Genomic DNA, 23,719 nt, shown 5'->3' with positions numbered 1-23,719 from the left:
GAGGGCTCGAGGTGGTCAGGGTTGTGGCCACGGGGGACTGTAACGGGTTTGTGCACACCTTCGGTTCGGGGGTAGCAAAGGGCAATGGAACAAGGGCCTTTGCAAGCTTGCCTCCCCATGTCAAGACTGGGGCATGGCTTATTGGGGCCCTTCCTCCTTCCCTGGGGAGCCGGAAATACCCTCCTCCCCTAAGCTGTGGTCTGGCAAGACGCCAGGGCTGGAGCGCTGTGGAAAAAGTTATGATTGGTTTTTAATGTTTCGTTTTCAGGCTGTACCCAGAAAGGCTGGCCTTTATCGCTGGGAGCCATTTCACCAGGCTTTCTTTCCCTGTCGTCTTCCAGAAACAGCCCGGGGTTTCGGAGGTAGAAGGTAGGTAGGATCAGGAACAGTGGAGCAAGGGCTCCGAGGCTGAGGCCCCCGAGAGCCAGAGCTGGGTGGAAGTCTTCTGGCTGCCCTGCCTGCACCCCTTGAACTGCGGTGTCACCTTTGCTGACTAAAGTCTCCCCTGGGGTGGATTTTGGAAAGAGGGAAGTCCAGGTCCCCAACAGTCTCTAGGTGGGTGGCACCTCACAGGACACTTTCAGGTCTGGGTCTGGGACGGTTGCTGCTTTCTTTCTTCACTACTCCTGTCGTGTCACAGGGTTGGGTATGGTGTGTGTGTTGCCGGGGGTGGGGGGGCACATGCACTTGTCTCCCTGCTCCGTTTTCAGTAAGTCTCTCCTAGACTGGAGCTCTGGGATGCTGTATGTCCGGCCTGTCCTAGAGGCTTCTCAAAGAGCAGCCTCTGGCTCTGGCTGGGCACCAGGGAGAAAGGAAGCTATCCCAAAGTGGTAGGGGAGTGAGAGGGTAACAACAGTGGGTTTCTTGGTGCCCACAGATGCCCTGCACTAGCCTGCACCCATCCATCCCAAGGCCCAGGGGCATGGGGGCCCAGAAGGCGGCTTTGGTCCTGTTGGCAGTCTGCCTGGCAGCCCTTTGGAGGCTGGGGGAGTCCCCGGACCATACTCTCCGATGGCTGGTGCTCCACCTGGCCTCCCTGCAGCTGGGACTGCTGTTCACGGGGGTCTGCCATCTGACTGAGGAGCTGTGTCACCTCCACTCCAGGTGACTCTATTACCCGTGGTGACTGGGCACCCAGTGTGTCTCACTCCCTTGACCCCCGACCCTGCCCCTCCTTGAATCTCTCTGGCTGAGCTGGGCTGGAGCCTGGGGCTTGACTGTCACCTGCAGGTACCAGGGCAGCTACTGGAGAGCTATGAAGGCTTGCCTGGGCAGCCCCGTTCGCAGTGGGGCCCTGCTGCTGCTGTCCTGTTATTTCTACAGCACTCTCCCCAGCACAGACCTGCCCTTCACTTGGATGCTTGCCCTCCTGGGCCTCTCACAGGCATTGAACATCCTCCTGGACCTCCAGGTAAGACACAGAGAGAGGTGGAGGGTGTAGCCGAATGGAGGCTGCAGCTAGTATGACCTACTCTGACCTCAGCACTGGGAGTGGGATTAGTTTAGAGGTTGGTCCTTAGAGTAGAGCCTATAATGTCTGCAACAGTGGGTCTGGCAATGGCAGAGAAGGAAGTAAGTTGACAGCAGATTGGGAAATCTTCTTGAGGAGGAGGGCTCCAGTTACCATTCATGGAGGCCTCCTTGCCCTGTACTGCTGTCTAGGGCCTAGCCCCAGCTGAGGTCTCTGCAGTCTGTGAAAAAAAGAATTTCAACGTGGCCCATGGACTGGCATGGTCATATTACATTGGGTACCTGCGGCTGATCCTGCCAGGTGAGTCATTCTCTATGCCCCTCTCTCTAGGTCTCTAAGACATACAATTAGACATAAAACCTCTTGTGTTTCTAGAACTTGCTGTATTTTTCAAAGACTTTTTATTCCTAACAAATCATTTGATTCCCAGAGCAATTCTGTAGGTATGAAGGATGTTATTATGTCTGATTTACAGGAAGGAGTATGGCACTTAGAGCCATACTCCTTCTCCCTTGTTAACCATGGGAAAAGTGACTTCTCCCTCATTAACCATGAATTCTTCCAGTGAATATTTACTGCATGCTTTGTGTCCTTCATGTGCATTTTGCCTTTTAATTCATACCCTGTGGGCAACGAATAACCAACATCCCTGTTTTATTTTATCTTATTTTTTTAATGTTTATTTATTTTTGAGAGACACAGTGACAGAGTGAGATCAGGGGAGGAGCAGAGAGAGAGGGAGACACAGAATCCGAAGCAGGCTCCAGGCTCCGAGCTGTCAGCATAGAGCCTGATATGGGGCTCAAACCCACGAACTGTGAGATCATGACCTGAGCCGAAGTCGGACACTTAACCGACTGAGCCACCCAGGCGCCTGCAACATTCCTGTTTTAAAATTTTTTTTTTCAATGTTTTTTATTTATTTTTTTTTGGGACAGAGAGAGACAAAGCATGAACGGGGGAGGGGCAGAGAGAGAGGGAGACACAGAATCGGAAACAGGCTCCAGGCTCTGAGCCATCAGCCCAGAGCCCGACGCGGGGCTCGAACTCACGGACCGCGAGATCGTGACCTGGCTGAAGTCGGACGCTTAACCGACTGCGCCACCCAGGCGCCCCTAACATTCCTGTTTTAGAGATAAGAAAATTGTGGTTCTGCGAGGTGAAGAGACTTCTCCAAAGTCACATGGCTTAGTGAGAGGAGGAGACAGGATTTGAACCCAGGTCTGTCCAGAGCCTGGACGCTTGACCTCTCCACTGTGAGCCCATGTGTCAGGTCTTATTTCTTCTGACTTGCTGGCCCAGACCATGGTTCTCCCGTATCTCACTGCTATCTGCCCTTGTCACCAGGGCTTCTGCTAGGAAACACATCTGGAGATAGGGCCAGACTCCGTGCAGCTGGAAATGCTGGCAATGTAACCTCCCAGGGCTCTTCCTGCCTCTCAAAGCCCTAAAAGCTGTGGTGGGAAGGAGTGGGGCAGGCCCAGAAATCTGGACAAAGGACAAGTGAGGCGAGAGAGAGGTGGTGGGGGTGGAGGGAGAGAAGGAAAGCGTTCCTGAATGCTCCGCCCCTCCTGGTTCCTGCACAATTGCAAGTGGACTGGACCCTTCGTTCTCTTGAACCCGCACATTGAGGGGACCAATGACCTGGTCTCTATCCCGGGTCAGGTGGCAGACAGGGTTAGTAGGAATGACCTCTCGGGCCTTTCCACCCCAGGGCTCCCGGCCCGGGTACTCACTTGCAATCAGCTGCACAACAACATACTACGGGGCACAGGGAGCCATCGGCTGCACATCCTTTTCCCACTGGACTGTGGAGTGCCTGATGACATGACTGTGGCCGACCCCAACATTCGCTTCCTGTATGAGCTGCCCCAGCAAAGCGCTGACCGTGCTGGCATCAAGGGCCGGGTTTACACCAACAGCGTCTATGCGCTTCTGGAAAAAGGGCAACAGGTGAGTGTGCAGTGAGGTGGGTGCTGCTAAAGAGGAGTCAGGCCCAGAGCACCAGAATTCTGACCGCTGGCCAAGCACTGATAAAAATTCACTGCCTTTCTCTGAGCCTCAATTTCTCCAGCTGGTGCCAAGATTCAGCTCTGAATGATGACAATGATAAGTAACCCTTATTTAGCACTTACTGCATACCAGATGCTATTCATGTGACCGCCTCATTTAACCCTCACTGCCACCTTGTGAGGTAAGGATGGTTATGACCCCTACTTTACAGATAAGGAAACTGAGACTCAGAGAACCAGCAAGACAGTGGATGATTTCAACCTGAGTATACCATGCACTTGACCATAAAGCTGTCCTAGATGAGGTTCTGAGAATGTCTGAAAGATTTCACATAGATTGAGGGAAACCAAGAACAGGTTGAACCCCAGGGCCCAGCTCCCAAATTTGTTTCCAGCTGGAGCAGTTGACAGCAGGTGACTTGATGGGCCTTGCCCTGGGGTCTGAGGGGGAGGATCTGTGAAGGAAAAATTTAGCAAAGTCCTGATCCTGATTTTAGGAGCAAAGACCACCAGACAGCATAGATCCTATCAGGAACCTCCTCCCAGTGCTCCATCTCTACAGGCTGAGGGAGGGGGGCCCCAGTAGTGGCACTAGGGTCCAGAGTCTGTCTGCCTGGGCCCTGGTTGAGTCTTGTATTCCTCTCACCTCCTCCAGGCAGGCATCTGTGTTCTGGAATACGCCACCCCCTTGCAGACCCTTTTTGCCATGTCACAGGATGGCCGAGCTGGCTTTAGCCGGGAGGATCGGCTTGAGCAGGCCAAACTCTTCTGCCGAATACTTGAAGACATCCTGGCAGACACCCCTGAGTGTCAGAACAACTGCCGCCTCATTGTCTACCAGGGTGAGGGGTTGACAGGCTATAGGGCAGGAAGAGTCAGGTGTCCTGAGGGGTTAAATTTTTTTTTTTTTCAACATTTTTTATTTATTTTTTGGGACAGAGAGAGACAGAGCATGAACGGGGGAGGGGCAGAGAGAGAGGGAGACACAGAATCGGAAACAGGCTCCAGGCTCTGAGCCATCAGCCCAGAGCCTGACGCGGGGCTCGAACTCACGGACCGCAAGATCGTGACCTGGCTGAAGTCGGACGCTTAACCGACTGCGCCACCCAGGCGCCCCTGAGGGGTTAGAAATAGATACGACAGCACCAGGTCCTGGGCCTTCCCAAGTGGTCAAGGCATTCAAGCCCTGCATTCTTCCTCCCTGGGAGAGGTCCTACCTCTCCACCTAGGGCACTCAACTGCTTTCTGAGGTGTTCAGCTATTTGTCCTGGGTGGAGTGTAAAGAGATGGGTTCTAGGGGCGCCTCACTTCATCTAGGGATGCCAGAAGAAGCAAAAGAGCCCCAGGTCGGGAGCAAAGACATCGGGGCTGCAGCCTCAGCTCTGCTAATGCATCACTGTGTGACTTTGACAGGTCCCTGCCCCTCTCTGTGCATCATCTTGAAAACCGGGAAGGTGGAATTCTGTTATCTCTAAAACCACTTCTAGCTCTAGAATTCCATGAAACTCTAGCCCCAGAGTCTAGTGAAGGGGAGGGGGTGCCGGGATGTGCGGGAGAAGAAGGTTTGGAGGATCTGCCCAGCAGTCCTCAGGGTATGTTAAAATGAGAACATATGAGGTCTTCATCCACACCTTCTCCATCCCTGTTCCAGAACCCGCAGAGGGAAGCAACTTCTCCCTGTCACAGGAGATTCTCCGGCACCTTCGGCAGGAGGAAAGGGAGGTCACTGTGGGCAGTGTGGGGACCTCAATGGTACGCAATCCCTCTGTGCTGTCCCAAGAGCCCAATCTCCTCATCAGTGACATGGAACAGCCTCTCCCACTCCGTACAGATGTCTTCTGAAGCCCAGGGTTACCTGGTCTGCACTCCCAATGCTCCCCAAGATTCTGGATTCCCAAGACTCTGGATTGAGGAGCTTTCTTCAGCAGCTGAATGGCCAGAAGAATCATTTCTTCCCACAAGGACCCTCTCAGAGATGGTCCCTGAACTTAACATCTCAAGATGAATCCTATGACCTTGGGCAAGTTATTTTGCCTCTCTGAACCTCAGTGTGCTCATCTGTGAAATAGGATTATAATCATTGCCCTACCTACCTCACAGGGTTGTTGTGAGGACTATGTCTGGAACTTTTTTGTAAACTCTAAATGCCAGGTAAACTTAAGGGACACATCAGGTGTCTTCCACTGGACCTTCTAGACTGTCTCTCTATCCCTCTCTGCCTCCTCTTCCCTGGGATGGCATCACCAGGGTCCCTTGCTCTCTGGATTCTGTTCATGCTCAATCCATGAGGAGCCCCACTAGGAGAACAGAGGGAAGGAGGAGGGTGATATAGGGGTAGTTACTCTCCCAGATCCCTCCCTGCAGTATCAAGATCACTATGGGCTCTCTGCATCTTTGACCTAAAGTCACGGCTTTGCCATGCTCTCAGTAGCCCTGTCTATCCCCAGGTTCCATTACCTGCCCCTTCCCCATGCTGCTCAGGCCTACCAGGTCCTGGTAATGTCCACTTGTGGCTTCCTTATACCTGCCCTTTCTAAACAGCTCCCCTTTGGGGCACCTGGGTGGCTTAGTCAGTTGAGCATCCGACTTTGGCTCAGGTCATGATCTCACGGCTCGTAAGTTCGAGCCCCTGTCTGGCTCTGTGCTAACAGCTCAGAGCCTGGAGCCTGCTTCAGATTCTGTATCCCTCTCTCACTCTGCCTGTCCCCTGCTCACGCTCTGTCTCTCTCATGCTCAAGAAAAATAAACATTAAAAAAAATAAAACTATGTCTAACAGCTACCTTTTTAAACACTCCTCAGATTATCAATTTGAGCATGCCGTTTTTCTCTGGCTGGACTCTGATACAAGCGATTGGCATTTACTGTCTGAAATGTCCAAATCCACTTGCACAGACATACTTCCTTATATCCCTCCTTATTCTAGGACAGGACAGAGTGGTGGTGAGTATCATTTCACCGAGAACAGAGCCCAGCAGTCAGGCTGAGGGTGTAGAAGGTAGCGCACCCCATGGCATCTGCCTGCCCTTTCATGGCCCTTGTCCCTAGTGGGAAGCTTGGGGAATACAGAGCGTCCTGAGCAGGTGTGCAGATGCCATGAGGGGTACACAGCTGGATCCCAGGCAAGGGGCTGCTCAAAGGAGCTGGGGGCACTGAATGAATGTCCCCAGATGATAGAGCCTGCAAAGGGATAAAGGGTGGGGGGAGAAGAGCGTTTGTGTGTGGAGATGGGATACACTCTGGGGGACCTTGGACAACACAGCCAAGCACCTGCTGTATCTTATGCCATCACTGTTAAAACTGAGCCATTGTAACAACGCTGTAGTGGCAAAATTGCCCCTATCTGGGAAGACAGGCAGCCCATTTCTACCAGTTCCATCTGTTCTACCCAGGACTTGTTCCCTACCTCTCACTTCTGTTGTTGTTGTTAATTTTTTAAATTAATCTCTACACCCAATGTGGGGCTTGCACTCACAACCCTGAGATCAAGAATCAGATGCTTTACTGACTTAGCCAGCCAGGTGCCCCTCACTTCTGTTTTTATCACAAACACTCGATATGAATTTCTGTGTACGTCGTCTCTGTGGAGAAAGACTCCACACACATAGACACACATTTGCCAGAAGGAACCAACTTCCCACAAGGATGACACAGCCAAGGGAGTAAAGGGGGAGGCAATCTCCTCTTCCTCACAGCTGTCCTAGCCATTCTGTCCCCAAGATGTGAGGATCCTCCAGCATTACATCAGTCACTCCTGTACCTAGAAACCAGGGCAGAATCAAGGGCCTTTCCAAAATGACCTTCCCCCACCCATCCAGCCCCCAACTTGTTGCTTAGGCTGTGGAGTCTGACAGCTCAGGTTCAAACCTGCCTTCACTGGTTAGTACCTGTGTCCCCCTGGGTATCTTGATATCCCCAACTATACAATGGGGATAACAATGGCTCTTCCTCCCAAGGTGAGGAGGGAACAATATAATATCCACAGGTCCACAGATGGGCCGGGTGCTCAGCAGAGAGCTGGACTACAAGAAGGAGCAGCTATTAACATTATAGTTGCCTCTCACCAGTCCCAAAGGAGGCAAGCCAGTCCTCTGTATACATTACAATCTCCACCTCTGTTCCTCTTCGTCTTCTGTTATTTCCTACCCTTCCTGACTGTGCTAGGGTTTCACCAAGGGCAGTGCCCAGTGTTGGTGTGTTGTCCTCAAGCGTTCTCCAGGGTAAAGTACCCAGAGGTCTCTCCATAAACGCCTGTCTGCATGTTCTTGACAGCACACGAGTGAGATTCAGAGGTGTCAGGGCAAGGATCCCTTTCCAGAGAGCCACCAGGAGGCTCAGCTCTGTCTTCCTGCATCTTAACAACTCCTATGCCCACCCCACCCCCTATAAATCCTCTCCTCACTCCTTCCTTCCTTTAAACAAACTCCACAAAGCTCCTCTTCCTTTCCTGTTTTCCCACTGACTGGAAGGTTCCAGATTTGGGAAATGTCCAGGGATAAGTTTTAGGCCTGTTCCAATAGGCCTATACACACAGAACAGGGGAGGTAATGGGAATCTCCCAAATCCCCCCATCCCATACTGGGAAGGCGAGACAGGGTCTTGCCCCCCAACACAGTGGAGGGCATTCAAAAGCATTTTGAGGAGCTAGAATTGGTGCTTGGGGCTTTGCAAGGGCCTCGGAAGTTGCTGACAAGGCCTAGACACCAAAAGCCAAAGGAATGTCTTTCAATCAGTGAAAGGCAGCAAATTTTCCTTCTCTTCCTGAGTCCTGGAGAAGGCAGACCCCTGGGTTCTTTGCCTTCCCTCTCCTTGGCTGGCCCTCACAGGACCTGGGGGCTTTGGGGACGGGACCTCCACAGGGAGACTCTGATATCCCTGCACACGGGTGGAGTGGGTGGTGGAATCTTTCAAGCTGGACTCACATTAACAACAAAAGCAAAGGAGATTAGGGATGAGAGGAGAGAGTGAGGACTTGGTCAGGGATCTGATGGTCCTTGAAAAGGAGAGGGTAGCTTTGTAAAGGTGGCCTTTGGCACTGGGAATGCTCACAGCAGCATGTTTCTGGGCAAAGCCCTCAAGTTTCTTTTATTTCTCCTGTCCACATCAGGGCTTTCTCTATAAATATTCTGCAGGGAGAGCAGCTCCAGCTGAGTCCATGTGTGCCCTTCCAAAGCTCTGATGCCCAAGACCCAATTTTCTTTTGCCCTAATTCTCTGTCCAGTTGCTTGTTCTGAGCCAGGTCAGTCCAGCTTTTCAAAGTCTTCCTCCTATAGATATGTAACTTCTTCAATGCTGAGCGTAGGCCCATCTGGCACAGGGTAGGAGCCAGGGACAGGAGGTTCCTGCTGGGCATCTTCATGACTGTCCCAGGGGTCCAACACTCGCCAGTGGATGAGGTAGATGCCACCCTCTGGCTTCGGGGCTGGTGGCTCTGTGGGGAGAGTGGCATGGCCCTGATGTAGTCTTGGCCCAAAGTGGACTGCCACCACAATACAGACTGCCAGCAGGACAAAGGCAGTGACGATGACAGTGAGCAGGGGCAGCCCATCTCCTCGAGGTGGTTCCCAAGCCCCACTCAGCATATCCGGGAGCTGCCTCTGGGGCTCCTGCCCCGCTGACCCGTTCACAGCTGGAGAAGGCCAGGGATGGCGGCCAGCCTGGTAGGGGAGTGGCAGAGGGAGAGGGTGACATGGGCATGTACACACAGAAAAAATGCAAGTTAGAGAGAGATAGACACCTGGAGGGAACTGAGAGAGACAGACAGAGAGCCTTAGGCAGACAAAGAGGAACAGAGACAAAAAAAGAGAGAGACAGAGTAAAGACATGCAGACAAAGAGAAACATACAGATAAACACACAGGTAGCAAGAGAGAGAATTAAAGAAAAAGACAGGTGGGGGGGCAGGATACAGAGAGAAAGAGAAAAACACAAAGAGAAGAAGAGAAAGAAAGAGAAAGATAAATAAAAGGATAAGAGTGAAATAGATACAAAGAGATAGATACAGAGAAAAAAGAAACAGAGATAGGGAGACAAAGTTGTTCAGAAAGGGATGGAGAGGGTCTTCATTACAGTCTGGCATATAGAGTTCAGCCCACCAAGTCCGTCGCCTCCCAATGCTCTCTCTTCCCAGGCCTCCAGTAAAATTCCTAAATAGATAATATGTCCTAGGTCAGGAATCTGAGCACACTAGGGGCTACTATCCCACATCCTGGCCAGTGGGCAGTGAGCAGCTCTTTCTTCAAGCCCTGGGAAAAGGGAGTCAATATGTCAAGCATCTCAGGTTCCCATCACCCTCAACTCACACAGAAGGCAGAGGGGTGGTACCCTGGGGGAGGGTGAAAGGAAAATGAGTCAGGAACCCCCAAAGCTTGGGATGAAGCAAAGGGGATACCTCAGCCCATAATGTATGATCCTGTTGGGGGTCTCAGGATCTGGACCTACAGGGGAGGGGGTGCCCCGTGTGGATTCCTGACTCTGTCCAGGATGGATTGAGGAGAATCCATGCCAGCCTCTACCTCTTCCAGGATCCCAGCCAGAAGTTGGGGGTCATGTCTGTCTGTCTCCACTCTGCTAACTGTTGAGTAGGGGTGGGATGGATTGCCATGAAGGTAGCAAACCTCCAAACTATAAACACCAGAGCTGCCTGATTAGGTCACCATAGGCTCAAGAAATCTTTTCTCCCTAGCCTCCTATTCCCCAGCTGGACCATCAGGGGCAGACCCTCTGGAGTGGAGCCTCTCCCCTAAACCTGAGTCATCAGCCTGGCCCTCCCCAAGGAAAGGCAATTTCCATCCAGGAAAGGCTATCCAGAACACTCTCCCTTTAGTTTCTCAGTCACACTGTTTACCCCATCCCACCCAAACACTGTCCCTTTGCATGTAGAAAGCTCAATACCCACCCCCAGTTAAAAGTCTAAGGCTCTCTGGGCTCCCTGAGGTTCTGGAGCTCTCAGGGCAGGGGTGGAGAAAAAAGAGAAGCTCAGGTTGGTGAAAGGCTTGGGGCCCCTGCAGGGAGTCAGACAGCCTAGAAGGAGGGGGGTGAGCCAAGAGTCTACCTGGTGCATTGTCCGCCTGGTGCAAGGCTCCCTGGGGACTGGCAGCCAGCAGGGCAAGGAAGAACCTGCCACCCCAGCTTGGTTGGCCCCTACCCGGAGCTGCCACGTCTATGGGGTTTACCAGGCACACACCCTCTGCACACACACCCTCAACGTCTCTCCCGTGCTTTCACTTTCGTGAATATTAGGACTCCCCTGCCCCAACCCTGAACTGTGATAGGACCTTGATCTTGGCACTTCCCTCCATGCTCCCTGCCAGCTTCAGGAGCCTGGGTCTGCCTGCCTACTCCTCCTCCACTAGATCCCAGACACCTTGCCAGCACCCCCACTACGCCCCACCCTCCACCATGACATGCCGACTCCCCACCCCAACTGATTTCCTGAAGTCACTGTTTCTTTGATTTAAGAAAAAAAACTGTATATCAAACACACTGGAAATTGTAGACTATAATGTACTCAATCTCTTTGTTCCAACCACCAGCTCTGTCCAGCTCAAGAGTCTGTCACATTTATTTCAAAAAAGTTGTTTTAAAATTTTTTATTAAAAAAATGTTGTTTTAACGTTTATTTATTCTGGAGAGAGAGAGAGAGAGAGTGCAAGTGGGGGAGGGGTGGAGAGAGAGACAGAATCCAAAGCAGGCTCGAGGTTCTGAGCTGTCAGAGCAGAGCCCAACAAGGGGCTCAAACCCACGAGCTGTGAGATCATGACCTGAGCTGAAGTTGGATGCTTAACCGACTGGACCACCCAGGTGCCCCTCAAAGGTTTTTAAAAACTAAAATATTACAAATAACATAGAAGCCCTACTCCTTGACTACACCCCTCCTTCTTACCCCATGGATAACCATCTTGTTGAATGTGATGTTTATCATTCCCATGCAAGGCTGTTTTTTTTTTTCTCTTTGGATTTTTTCTTCTTTGGTTTTTACAAATATGAATTCTATATGCCTCTTTGCATTTGCCTGAAATGTAATTTAATTTAAGAATGTGTGTGCTTCAATGTGTTCAAGTCACAAAAAGTGCCCACCAGGGAAAGGGGAGGTTAGCCATTGGCAGGATCAGGAACCGGGCTTTTGGACTCAGGGACTTGGAGCCCCAGTGGTGGTGTCTGTGAGAGCATTGGGACATGTGTCTTGAGGAGGCAGGAAGCAAAGAGCAGTGGTTGAAGCACTGGACTGTGGCAAAATCCACATTCCCTCTGGCTGAGGTCTTGGATGGCATTGGGAAGTGTCAGTCTCCTAGTTGGATTCAAGGTGAGCCAGCCACTTGTCTCACTCAGTTGGCAGGTAAGGTCCACAGCCCAGTGACCTGGGCTTAAGTGGGCTCGGAGATCTGAGTGGGATCCCTGAATGTCAGAGTGTGGAACAGCTTGGCTGAGAGACAGGGAATCAAGAGGCTACATCTTGCCTCTTGAGATCAAGCCATCGGGTGAGGAGAGTTCCCAGGGGTGATCTGGTCTCCAGACTGGAACGGAAGGTGGTGCATGCACAACAAGGGAAAGAATGATGGATGACTGGTTTTGGCTCAGGTCACAATCTTGCAGGTCATGAGTTCAAGCCCCACTGACAGTGCAGAGCCTGTTTGGCATTCTCTCTCTCTCCCTCTCTCTCTGCCCACCTCCCTGCTCCTGCTCTCTCTCTCTCTCAAAATTAATAAATAAACTTTAAAAATTATTTTTTTTAATTTTATTTCTAAGTAATCTCTACATCGAACATGGGGCTTCAACTTATAACCCCAAGATCGAGAGTTCACATGCTCTACCAACTGAGCCAGTCAGCTGGACACTCAACTGACTGAGCCACCAAGGCGCCTCTATTTATTATTTTTTAAGTAAGCTCCAGGCCCAACATGGGGCTTGAACTTATGACTCTGACATCAAGCATCACATGCTCTACTGACTGAGCCAAACAGTCTCCCCGAAATAAAATATTTAGGGGTACCTAGGTGGCTCAGTCAGGTGGGCATCCAACTTTGGCTCAGGTCATGATCTCATGGTTGGTGGGTTCAAGACCGGCATCGGGCTCTGTGCTGACAGCTCAGAGCCTGGAGCCCGTGTCTCCCTCTCTCTCTGACCCTCCCTTGCTTGCACTCTCTTTCTCTCTCTCAAAAAATAAACAAACATTAAAAAATAAAAAAATAAAATAAAATAAAATATTTATTAAAAAATTGAGGCGCCTGTGCTGCCAACTCAGAGCCTAGAGCCTGTCTCTGTGACTTGCTGTCTCTCTGCCCTTTCCCCACTCATGCGCACATGCACACGCACACACAAACACATGCACACTCTCTCTCAAAAATAAATAAACATTAAAAAAATTAAAACTAAGGGAGAAAAGGACACCAATCAATGCAATATATGATTGCATATATATGTGCATATTTTCACCACTGGGAATGCATAGAGTGGAAGGAAATCCACAATATGATAAAATTCTATTAAAGAAGTAGGATTGTGTGTAACATTTCTCTGCTCTTAAATCTTTTGAGTTTAGTTCAGTAAATATGTTCTGAGGACCTGCTATATCACAGGCATTGTGCCAGGTCCTAGGGACACTGCTGGCCTGCATCTGCACAAGAGAGTGCCACGGGATGGATGCTAAAGACAGGGTCCTGCTGGGACACAGGGAACACCTGACTCCAGGAGAGGGGAGGTGAGGGGAGAGCTGAGGACGGGGGAGGCTTGAAATGTAGTCCCCTTGGGGCGCCGGGGTGGCTCACTTGGTTGAGTGTCTGACTTCAGCACAGGTCATGATTTCGTGGTTTGTGAGTTCAAGCTCCGTGTTGGGCTCTGAGCTGACAGCTCAGAGCCTGGAGCCGCCTTTGGATTGATTGTCTCCTTTTCTCTCTGCCACTCCCCCATTCATGCTCGTGCGCGCTCTCTCTCTCTCAATCTAAGATAAAAAAACATTAAAAAAATATTTTATTTTTAAAAGAAATGTAGTCCCCTTGTTTTTCTATTAAGAATAACAAATGGGGGGGGGGGCGGTGCCTGCCTGGCTCAGGCTCAGTTGGTTGAGCAGTTGAGCATCTGAATCTTGATTTCAGCTCAGGTCATGATCTCACAATTTGTGAGGTTGAGCCCTGCGTTGGGCTCTGCATTGACAGTGCAGACTCTGCTTGGGATTTTCTCTCTCTCTCTTTGCCTCTCCCCTGATCTCTTTCTCAAAATAAATAAATAAACTTAAAAAAAAAAAAAAAAGAATAACAATAGGAGCGCCTGCCTGGCTCAGTCGGTGGAGCATGTGACTCTTGATCGCAGGGTTGTATGTTCAAGCCACATGTGGGTTGTAGAGATTATTTAAAAAAATAATAATAAAATAATAATAATAATAATAATAATGTTTGTAAGGCCTCCCTGAAAGATGTTGGGAGTCCCATCTGCATTGGGAGCCCTGAGGAGGAAGGAGAGTGTGACATATTCAGAGTCTACAAAGCTTGGGCAGCTGGTGGGCCCAGCTTTAGGGCTCAGTCATGGGAGAGACCAGGAGGACCTGGTCTGAAACAGACTGGGGAGGGATTGGAGTTAGACTCCAGGAAAACATCCAAAAGCCTCTAGGTGATAAGTGGAGGGACCTGATGGACCCCTCAGAGGGAAAGAGAGGGGTCACAGATCCACTTTGTCATCACTGATCTTTGTATAAAGGCCCTAGAGGACACCATAGTGGCTCTAGCTCAGCCCACAGAGCCCCAGGCACAGTGCCTGCCGCTTCAGCCTTACATCCTCCATCTGGGCTGCAGGCTAATCAGGGCCCCTGGAGCCAGTCCCAATCTGTTTCCTTCTATTCTTTGACAGGAAGCTGCTAGAGAGCCAGCCCCCACCCCCCACCCCGCCCCAGCACTCCCTCTCTCTTTTCCACTATGGACAGAGCCACCGTGGAGCGGCTGCCTGCCCGCCACAGACCCAGCTGACATGGGGACCGTTGGAGCAATGCAGCTGTGCTGGGTGATCCTCAGCTTCCTCCTACTCCAAGGTAAGAGGCATTTGCCACTCCACTTCAGCAGTTCCCCTCCAGCGGTTGGCAGTCCCGGGTGACTGTCCCTCCTTCACAATGTATACCTGACATGCTCTCCATTCAGGCCTGTGCCCAAGGGAAATTCCAGACGCTTCTCATGAAGGGAACGAACGAGTTGAATTGGGGGGGAGGGGCGGGGAGGGGGTCATTACCAGGCAAAGGTAAAGTAGACATGTAGTTAAATCCTTTTGTGGGAAAATTTCCAGGGTGAACTGGGGCCCCCATAGAGGCTGGCCTCCTGAAATGTGGGAATTGACTGTCTTGATGTGAGACTGAGGCCGGAAAGCTCCTTCCAGAGTGTTCTAGCACAAAACTGTCTGCACCTTGGGCTTTACAGGGAATCCTTTTTCTTCTTTCACATGAGGAGTAACAACCTGGGAATTCCAAATGTTGACTTTAAGCTCAAATCACAGCAAGAGGGATGCAGGATAGATACAAAGAACTATCTGCCAAAGAGGATGTATACAACATCCTCGGCCAGGGGGCTGGATGAGATGACCTCCAGAGGAGATGAATGGAAATACCTCTGAGACTGGATTCTGCTAGCTGACGAATGGTAAAGCAGCTCATAAGGGGTGTTCTAGTTAAGGAGCAGTTGCTGGGAACCATGAGAAATCCAGGAGATTCTGACTCACAGGGCAGCAACTTCCCTTTGGTCATCCCTTCCCCACCCCCACCTCACTCTCCATGAGGCCTCTGTTGAAGACTTAGGAGTCTGCCCTCAGAGTAGCAGAAAAGAGTGCAAAGTGCTTGGATGGGGAGAGAGGATGGCCCTTTCTTGGTGGGGGGTGAGGGGGGGACTGAGTTCTGGTACTCTGTCTCCTGGAAAGGTCAGACCTTTCTCTGGAAGCCCATGGGCTGGGGGTAAAACTCTGATTGCCCCCCACCCCACCCTGGGGGTGGGCAGAGTCCCACGCTTGATCTGGGGCAGGGGCACCAGGCTTATTGTAGCAACTGCAGAAATGGCAGAGGAGGAGATTAAAAGGCAAGATTCATGAGGGGGCACTGTCCCAGGCAAATGGCAGGTGGCAGGGCTGAGAATGCCCTGTGTAAACTCTACATAAACCACACTTGCCTCCTGAGTTTCCTTATCTCTCATCCCAAGATCACAGCATACCTACTGCCTCCCTTGAAGAATCCTTTTGAGGATATTCAGGCCCACAAGGTGACCTGACTTGGATCTACAGAGACTTGGAGGGTTGGAAAGAATGGGGCAAAAATTTAAAAAGTCTAGCATTTGAGTTTTCTTGTCCTAACAACCACTTTTGAGGTATGAAATTCATTTGCACGTTAAAGAAGAGAAGACTGAGAACCTGGTCAGACAGTATGTGGTAGAATCAGGACTTGAACTCAAACCTGTCAGACTCAAAAGCTGTGATTTTCAACTATTACATTATGCTGCTGAGGAAAACAGGGGAGGAGGATGGTGGAGGGGGAGGAAGAAGAGGCTAGAAGGTCGTGAAGCAGGTAGGGATTAGGGAGGGGATACGGGAAAATAAGAAATTTATGTGGCCGGGGTTATTCTGCCCAGTGGTCAGAGGCACCATGGCCTGTAGAAACAGATGTGCCTGAAGTTCCTCTTCATACAGAGGAATCTATTGGTGATGGAAAGTTCTGGTAGGGGGTCAGGGCCAGAAGACAGAGAACACAGGCTACTAGAACTTGGAGCTTGTCACTTTGGAACTCCTTCCAAGATGCTAGTTTTGCTTCCAGCTATGCGGGAAGGCACTGCACAGTGCCCACCCACTAAAAGCTAATGTTATAACTTTATAGGACTTAGATGGTACCTTAGATATGCTTGATCAGTAACTGATAGGTGTTTTTAAGATGTGACTTGAAAGGGTTCTTCCAGGGTCATTTTCAGCTGGGAAGAGTTCTCTCTAGCCTCGGACACCTACGAGTTTTAATACCCCTCTGACACCCCACCCAGTGAGCAGGTGGGGCTACCAGAGACTGGTGCCCTGGAAAAATACAGTCAGGGTTTGGGCAAGCTTGGGCTTGGAAATGATTAATTCCACACTGTCCGAGTGATAGCCCCATGGAGGGAGGCAGTGGCTAAGGAAAATAAACAGTTCAGCAAGCCGCCACAGGCTGTGCGGGCCCTGGCCCCCAGCTGCATCTGTTCACCCAGGCCCAGGCATGGAGCTTCCCTGTGGATGAGGGGCCTGGGAGTCTGAGGGCCAGGCCAGAGGCTACAGTCCCAGCAGGAGCAGAGGGACGGGAACCCAGCTGGGCGGCTCCACTTCCCCACGTTGTTTTCCTTTCACATTGTTCACAGGTTTCAAGAATGATTTCACTGTGGAAAATGAGCAAACACAACTTGACCTCTCAGGTCCCACACACAAAGGGGATGCACATATGGGCACACAAGCACACATACACATCTACACGGAGGCCCATAGACATACACATGTACATTAAAAAAAAAAAAGCCGATGATGGCTTCCGACAGGGGCCTCCTGGTAACTAGCTTCTTCCTGGGTTTGGCCAACAATGGCCATTTCTGAAGTAGCCTCTGCCTGTGAGGGTAAAATTGGCTGCTTGTTCAGAGCTTCCCTGGCTCCTATCTATACCTCAGAACTTACTTGCTGTGTGGACCCCTACCTCCAGCTGGAGATACCTACCCCAGTCCCTAGCCTCATTTTATTCACCCCATCTTTCCATCCCCTTCCCTTGCGGCAGGACCAGGATGACAGTATGCACGGGGAAAATGTTTGGCTAAATGGTAGCGTAGCAGGAACGTCAGCCTACAGAACTGGAGTCCTAGGTCCTTTTCTAGATGTAGCAGGCCACTGGCCCTCTGTCCTTGGACAAATCACTAGTTTGAAATAACCTTCACCTGACCTCATGTCAGGTTGGTATAAAACCCACACGGGATTAAAGAGATGGAAAGGACTCTGGGACACTGAACCACAAGGTGGTGGTGATGGTGCTATTGAGTCGTGGTTAGAGGAAGCCAGCACTGTGAGCCAGAGCCACATTCTTCAGCCCTCTGCCAAGTGTGTCTGCCTTCCAGCATGGGAGGCTTGGAAAGCCTGGGTTCTTCTGTGGGCTCTGCACTGGGCAAGAGACTCACCAAGCTAGTCAAAGTGTTTTTTGCTTTCTCTTGCAGGCCACCATTCCCAACCCATGACAATACAGACATCTAGCCTTCAGGGTAAGACCAAGCACAAAGGGCCTGCTCTGGCATTTAGGCCTGGCAGCTTAGTAAGGGCGAGAGGAGCACAGATCTCAGGTGATTAGAGCTGGGGCCAGGGCTCTCGGGACATCCAAGGCTGAGTTTATCTCTGGATGTATTTGAGCATGGCCTAGTCACGTGTGCCTTGAAAGAGGAGGGAAATGAATGGATGGGGGTCAGGGGTGCGGCAAGGAGAAAGACTAGAAAACTCCAGTTACAGGGAAGAAGAGAGGGAGACAGAGCAATAGGAGGCAGCGACCCTCAGCCTCAGATGATTTGTTTCAGGAGGCTTCAGCAGTCAAAGTCTGACCACAGAGCCACTTTCTTCCAACACAGGTGAGTAAGTGTGGCTGCCGAGGGGCCAGTCCTTCCCCCCTGCCTGACCCCCTGCCCAGCCCTTCAGACCTGCTTGGAACTCAAGGGTTCTTAAATAGGTGAGGGAGTGTGGTGTCACCAAACCTGCCCCCCTCCACCTCCCACTGCCTCTGTCCTTTCAGGAGACAGCCCTTCCTCAGAGCCCAGCAGCCCAAGCCCTCTGGCCAGCACTGAGACCTCAGGTACTCTGCCGCTCAGATCCAGATGCCCTCCAGGGAGGGCCCAGTGAGGGATCAGACTAGTAGAGGAGCAGACAAGTAAACAGGATCTCATGTTGACAACCACAAAGCAGGGTAGGAAGGGCTGTGATGAGCAGAAGGAGAAGGTGCTGCAAGAAAGGCACCTGAATGGCTCAGTCGGTTAAGAGTCAGACTTCAGCTCAGGTCATAGTCTCACAGTTCATGAGTTCCAGCCCTTCATCAGGCTCTGTGCTGACAGCTCAGAGCCCAGAGCCTGCTTCAGATTCTGTGTCTCCCTCTCTCTCTGCCCCTCCCCCACTCACACTCTGTCTCTCTCTCCTTCAAAAATAAATAAAACATTAAAAAAAAAAAAAAAAAAAGGTGCTGCAAGAGCCCGGACAAATATCAACCTTGGAAGCCTTTCCTTGGGAGCCAGGTTTGGAGCCTTTCCCAACCGTTCCTTGGGAGCCAGGAAAGACATGCTACAGTGTCCTCAGAAGCTAACACCCAAGAGAGAGTTAACCAGAGGAAGACTGTGAGGTAGACAGTGCTAAGGTATATTCCAGGCAGTGGGAATTTTACAGGTAAAGGCCAAGGTAGAAGAGAGGATGGCTTCTTCTGGAATTGAAAGCAGTAAAGAAAATGAGAATTTTGGACTAAAGAGGGCCCCCTGTGTACACGCTGGCCAAGGCCCTGAGCAGGTCCACAAATGCTTCCTTATCTACGGCAGCTCTGGAGAAGGCCTCACAGGTCCTCGATGCAGCCAGTAAACCCAGGACACAGAGCACGAGCACCGTGGATGGTCACTCCCAGTCCCTGTTGGGCCTGACTCAGTCCCAGCCACAGAAGTACACATCAGGACTTGGTGAGTACTTGGGGCTGGGGGTGCAAAGCACTGGGTCATGACTGGTTGGGGTCCTTCTCCCCCTCTTCAGGAGGCCCAGGTTCTGTCCCTTGAGGAGGCATCTCTGGGCCAGGGTCCACATCAGTGGCAGCCTGGTTTGGGAATGAGAGAGGTTTGGTGGGAAGTAGAGACAGAGCCTTGGACCTGATCACAATGAAGATAAAAGGAGCCTGGACTCAGGACTGATAAAGCCATGGAGGGGAAAGAGATGGGTAGAACTCAAAATGATGGAAAGGGAGGCAGAAGAGATTGGACAAGGGCTACATGCTTCTGGGTTCACACCGCAGTGTGGAGGAAGAGCTGGGAGAGAGTGGACGCCTCCATCCTGGCCCTGCTGTGTCATGGCACGGACCCAGGTGTCCCAAGCAGTAGCAGTATGTCCTGTCCACGCTCTCAGTGAAGAGCATTCTGACCCTTTCTGTCATCCTAACCCTTGGCTCTGGGATTATTTTACACTCATAAATTTATTTGGCAGTCAGGGTGTGGATAAGGAAATGGAATAGCTATCAGACCTGCAGTACAATGAGTGGAAGACAGGGGGCACCTGGCTGGCTCCACTGGTGGAGCTTCTGACTCTTGATGTCAGGGTTATGAGTTTAAACCCCACATTGGGTACAGAGATTATTTAAAAATAAAATCTTTCAGAGGCGCCTGGGTGGCTCAGTCAGTTGGGAGTCCGACTTCAGCTCAGGTCATGATCTCATGGTTTGTGAGTTTGAGCCCTGCATTGGGCTAACTGCTGTTAGCGCAGAGCCGCCTTTGGATCCTCTGTCCACCTCTCTCTCTCTGCCCCTCCCCCACTCATGTGCATGCACACACACTCTCTCTCTCTCTCTCTCTCTCAAAAATAAAACATTAAAAATAAAAATAAAATAAAATCTTTAAAAAAAAGGAGTTGACAAGGGGGAAGATATGGGTGATCATACTACCTTTTAAGAGGGCCAGAAACTTGTGCCCTTTGCCCGATTTGTTACATTAGTGCGTAGGGATAAATATCTAGTGTGCTTTTTCCTCCCACTTCAACCTTTGGCAAAACACAGATGGCTCTACCTTGCCCATTTTGGCTTCCTGTCTCTGGAACATAAATGGGCCCTGAGGGTATGGTGGGAAAAGAATAACAGGGGAAGCCTAGAGTCCCCTGGAACTAGTAACATGAGCAACCAGCAGTGCAATTCACCCGAACCCACATCACCCAGTTCTGACCTCCATCCTCCTGAGAACTAGTCTGAGTAGCAAGGAGGAAGTCTTTTTGGGAAGGCATGACCTGTTTCTGCAATTCTTTACCTGGGGAAGTGGGAGGGGAGCTAACTCTCTCTCTGGTAGGCTATGCCAGTCCCTTCGCTGATACACCCATCCCCACTCCATTTTAGACACTTCTCAAGATGTTATTCCCACATCAACCACCATGAGCCTGAGGACAAGAGATGACTCGACCATCTTACCCACCCCCACATCAGAGACGGTGCTCACTGTGGCCGCATTTGGTAAGAGGGAGGAGAAGGTGCGGAGAGTGGCAGTCCATGTACTGACTTGGACTCTGGATCTAGATACACAAATTTAAATCTCACCTATTTGTTCTAGGAGGGTTTGGCTGATGAAGAAGGCCCTGGTGGGAAAGAGCCTCCCCTGGCCCTCCCTCCAGGCAGCTCTTTGGGGCTCTGTTGAGTTCCATGTTCTTATGGGAGGCTGAGGCCAGGCTGTGGGGCTCACTCTGGCCAGGATCAGCTGGCTGAGAGCTCATTCCTTAGGCAGAGAAGGGGAATTCACTTTTCTCTCAGAGCCTACCTACACAGCACTTAGCCGGGAAGGGGATTTGTACTCCTATCACCCCCTTCTGACCCCTCCTCTGACTCTCCTTTACCCTGTCCTTTTCCCTGTTCAGGTGTTATCAGCTTCATTGTCATCCTGGTGGTTGTGGTGATCATCCTAGTGAGTGTGGTCAGTCTAAGGTTCAAGTGTCGGAAGAACAAGGAGTCTGAAGGTACATGCCCTGCCACTCAGGGCCCCACTTTCCCCTCAGCTGAGGGACCCAGAGGTACATTTTGGGATGGACACTGAGCCTGTAGTAGAGGAAAAGAATGGCACATAGGCATCCCTAATGAAATGGGAGGGTAATCCACTTGGGTGGGCTTTGAAGGATAGGCTGGTCTTCTGGGTTGCAGCATGTGACTCCCAATCTGTGCCTTCGGATTTTTTACAGATCCCCAGAAACCTGGGAGTTCAGGATTATCTGAAAGGTAAGACTGTCAGAGGTGGAAGGGAGGAATCATTCATTTGACCTCTCAGTCCCCCATTCTGAGAAAGAACTGATACTTCCTGACTTCTTCTTACACACACGCATAAGCACGCATGGAATCTTGACAGCTTGCACTGAGGCCAGGGCTAGGGGCGGGCAGGACAGGGGCAACCCTAAAATAAAACAATCAGGTGACAAGAGATGAACTGGAACTCTTCAGCCCCAGGGCTATGTCTCTATAACCCCCTCAGGAAAAGTATAGGAATTCAGATTCTAATAAACCTATTCAAATAAGAAAGCACTTAGGGGGTGCCTGAGTGGCTCAGTCGGTTAAGCATGCAACTTCAGCTCACATCATAATCTCACGATTCATGGGTTTGGGCCCTGAGTTGGGCTCTCTGCTGACAGCTCAGAGCCTGGAGCCTACTTTAGATTATGTGTCTTCCTCCCTCTCTCTCTCTCTCTCTTTCTGCCCCTCCCCTGCTTGTGCTTTCTCTCTCTCTCTCAAAAGTAAATAAACATCTAAAAATAAATAAATAAATTAGAAAACACTTTATTTAAGGAGCCACTTACTGAACACCTTATATGGGCCAGGCACTCTGGTAGATATTTTATAATATTATCTCAAATCCTTACAGCGATTCTTCAAAGAGGATATACTGTGTTTTGTATGTTTAAAAACGTTGAGACTTGAAGAATTTGTAACTTGGTCAAGATCATACAAGTTGCAAGTAGTAAAACTAAGATTTTGCTTAAGTTTATTTATTTATTTTGAGAGAGAGAAAGAAAGAGAGAAAGAGAGAGCAGAGCAGGGGAGGGGCAGAGAGAGAGGGAGACAATCCCAGGCAGGCTCCATGCTGTCAGCGAGGAGCCCGATGTGGGGCTTGAACTCACAAACTGTGAGATCATGACATGAGCTGAAATCAAAAGCCAGATGCTTAACTGACTGAGCCACCCAGGCACCCCCAAAACTAAGATTTATATACAGGTGTTTTGGGCTTCAAAGCACACTCCCATTTCATCATGTTCCACCACCAAAATAGAGGTTTATAGAAACAATGTTCAGGGGCGCCTGGGTGGCGCAGTCGGTTAAGCGTCCGACTTCAGCCAGGTCACGATCTCGCGGTCCGTGAGTTCGAGCCCCGCGTCAGGCTCTGGGCTGATGGCTCGGAGCCTGGAGCCTGTTTCCGATTCTGTGTCTCCCTCTCTCTCTGCCCCTCCCCCGTTCATGCTCTGTCTCTCTCTGTCCCAAAAATAAATAAAAAATGTTGAAAATAAATAAAAAATGTTGAAAAAAAAATTAAAAAAAAAAAAAAAAGAAACAATGTTCAAAGTTCCAATGCTTGACCCCACAGTTCTTTGACCACCACATTGCCCTCCTGCTCCTCCACTTACAACCCATGTTCTTTCTTACCCCTAGCTGCTCTACAGCCAATGGGGAGAAAGACAGCATCACCCTGATCTCCATGAAGAATATCAACATGAATAACAGCAAAGGATGCCCCACAGCAGAGAAGGTACATTTTTCCTGGTTCTTTCCTCCCTTCTCCTCCTTCTCTTACCCTCAGGCTCTAGTTCCTTAGCCAGAAAGGAGATACTTTCAAAGACCCAGGCTCCTCTCTCCTCTTCCCTAGGTTGCCACTCCCGACAAGGTCCCCCTTTTTCATATTCTATTTATTTTGCAGGTTCTATAGAAGCAACGTTGGGTCCTCATGGGTCCAAAGATGACGCAGCTGCCCTGTGACCGTAAAGAGGAAGGCGATGGGATTGGTAGAGGCAATGAATCACACATAAATTATTTTATTATTTCACACTTCAAGATCTAAAGGATGCTAGCATTCCTCCAGATCTAGGAGCAAGCTACCAATAGGAGAGACTCCCATATGGGCAGCCATTCTAGAAACATAGCCTGCTCCTCCCACCTGCTCGCAGTCACAGGAAGGAGGAGTCTGTATAGCAAGAGCAAGGAAAATGACGAAGTGGAGTGGTCCTTGCTACTTTGCATTAAAGTTATTTTCTGGCCTGCAGTCTAATTTCTTTGAAGGTCTATGCTCTCATGTGTGTTTGTTAACAGGGTTCTAGCAGCTTTGGGGCCTCTTTTCCTAGGCAAGGCATGTATCCAAGTTTCTGCCCCTGTAAGGAGCTCTTTGAGAAACCTGGGCGGTGGACAGGACATTTTCTAAGGTCCACCTCCATTTATCTGGATTATTATTATTATTATTACTATTATTTTTATTTTTATTTTTATTTTAAGTAGACCCCACACTCAACGTGGGGCTCAGACTCATGACCCTGAGATTAAGAG

General features: G+C 50.4%; 3 protein-coding genes across 7 annotated transcripts; 2 read left to right on the top strand and 1 right to left on the bottom strand.

Moving 5' to 3' along the window:
- The first annotated feature begins 238 nt into the window (after positions 1-238).
- On the top strand, positions 239-6,271 carry STING1 (stimulator of interferon response cGAMP interactor 1). Of its 2 annotated transcripts, XM_049649346.1 has the most exons (7): positions 290-369; positions 878-1,104; positions 1,231-1,411; positions 1,663-1,771; positions 3,186-3,424; positions 4,139-4,325; positions 5,135-6,271. In XM_049649346.1, exons 2-7 carry the CDS (start codon positions 878-880, stop codon positions 5,323-5,325), a joined length of 1,134 nt encoding a protein of 377 aa, XP_049505303.1. In that variant the 5' UTR covers positions 290-369; the 3' UTR covers positions 5,326-6,271. The 2 variants fall into 2 exon arrangements, with proteins under 2 accessions (XP_049505304.1, XP_049505303.1); XM_049649347.1 differs by lacking the exon at positions 878-1,104 and having other exon boundaries at positions 239-369; positions 5,135-6,270.
- Positions 6,272-8,282: 2,011 nt separating this feature from the next.
- On the bottom strand, positions 8,283-10,030 carry SMIM33 (small integral membrane protein 33). Its single transcript, XM_049648872.1, has 2 exons — positions 9,996-10,030; positions 8,283-9,250 (listed from the first exon to the last, which is right to left on the bottom strand). Exons 1-2 carry the CDS (start codon positions 10,028-10,030, stop codon positions 8,749-8,751), a joined length of 537 nt encoding a protein of 178 aa, XP_049504829.1. The 3' UTR covers positions 8,283-8,748.
- A 4,343-nt stretch (positions 10,031-14,373) lies between these two features.
- On the top strand, positions 14,374-23,447 carry ECSCR (endothelial cell surface expressed chemotaxis and apoptosis regulator). Of its 4 annotated transcripts, XM_049649342.1 has the most exons (10): positions 14,374-14,500; positions 17,655-17,699; positions 18,006-18,056; positions 18,218-18,277; positions 19,005-19,139; positions 20,549-20,662; positions 21,061-21,159; positions 21,379-21,415; positions 22,835-22,931; positions 23,100-23,447. In XM_049649342.1, the coding sequence occupies exons 1-10, from the start codon at positions 14,440-14,442 to the stop codon at positions 23,106-23,108; spliced, it is 708 nt and encodes a 235-aa protein (XP_049505299.1). In that variant the 5' UTR covers positions 14,374-14,439; the 3' UTR covers positions 23,109-23,447. The 4 variants fall into 4 exon arrangements, with proteins under 4 accessions (XP_049505299.1, XP_049505300.1, XP_049505301.1 ...); XM_049649343.1 differs by lacking the exon at positions 17,655-17,699; XM_049649344.1 differs by lacking the exon at positions 18,218-18,277.
- The last annotated feature ends 272 nt before the right edge of the window (positions 23,448-23,719 follow it).

This window comes from Panthera uncia (genome assembly GCF_023721935.1).
Source record: "Panthera uncia isolate 11264 chromosome A1 unlocalized genomic scaffold, Puncia_PCG_1.0 HiC_scaffold_17, whole genome shotgun sequence".
Taxonomy (NCBI): domain Eukaryota; kingdom Metazoa; phylum Chordata; class Mammalia; order Carnivora; family Felidae; genus Panthera; species Panthera uncia.
The sequence above is the reverse complement of the archived record's forward strand: the minus strand, read 5'-3'. Positions and strand labels throughout refer to the sequence as shown.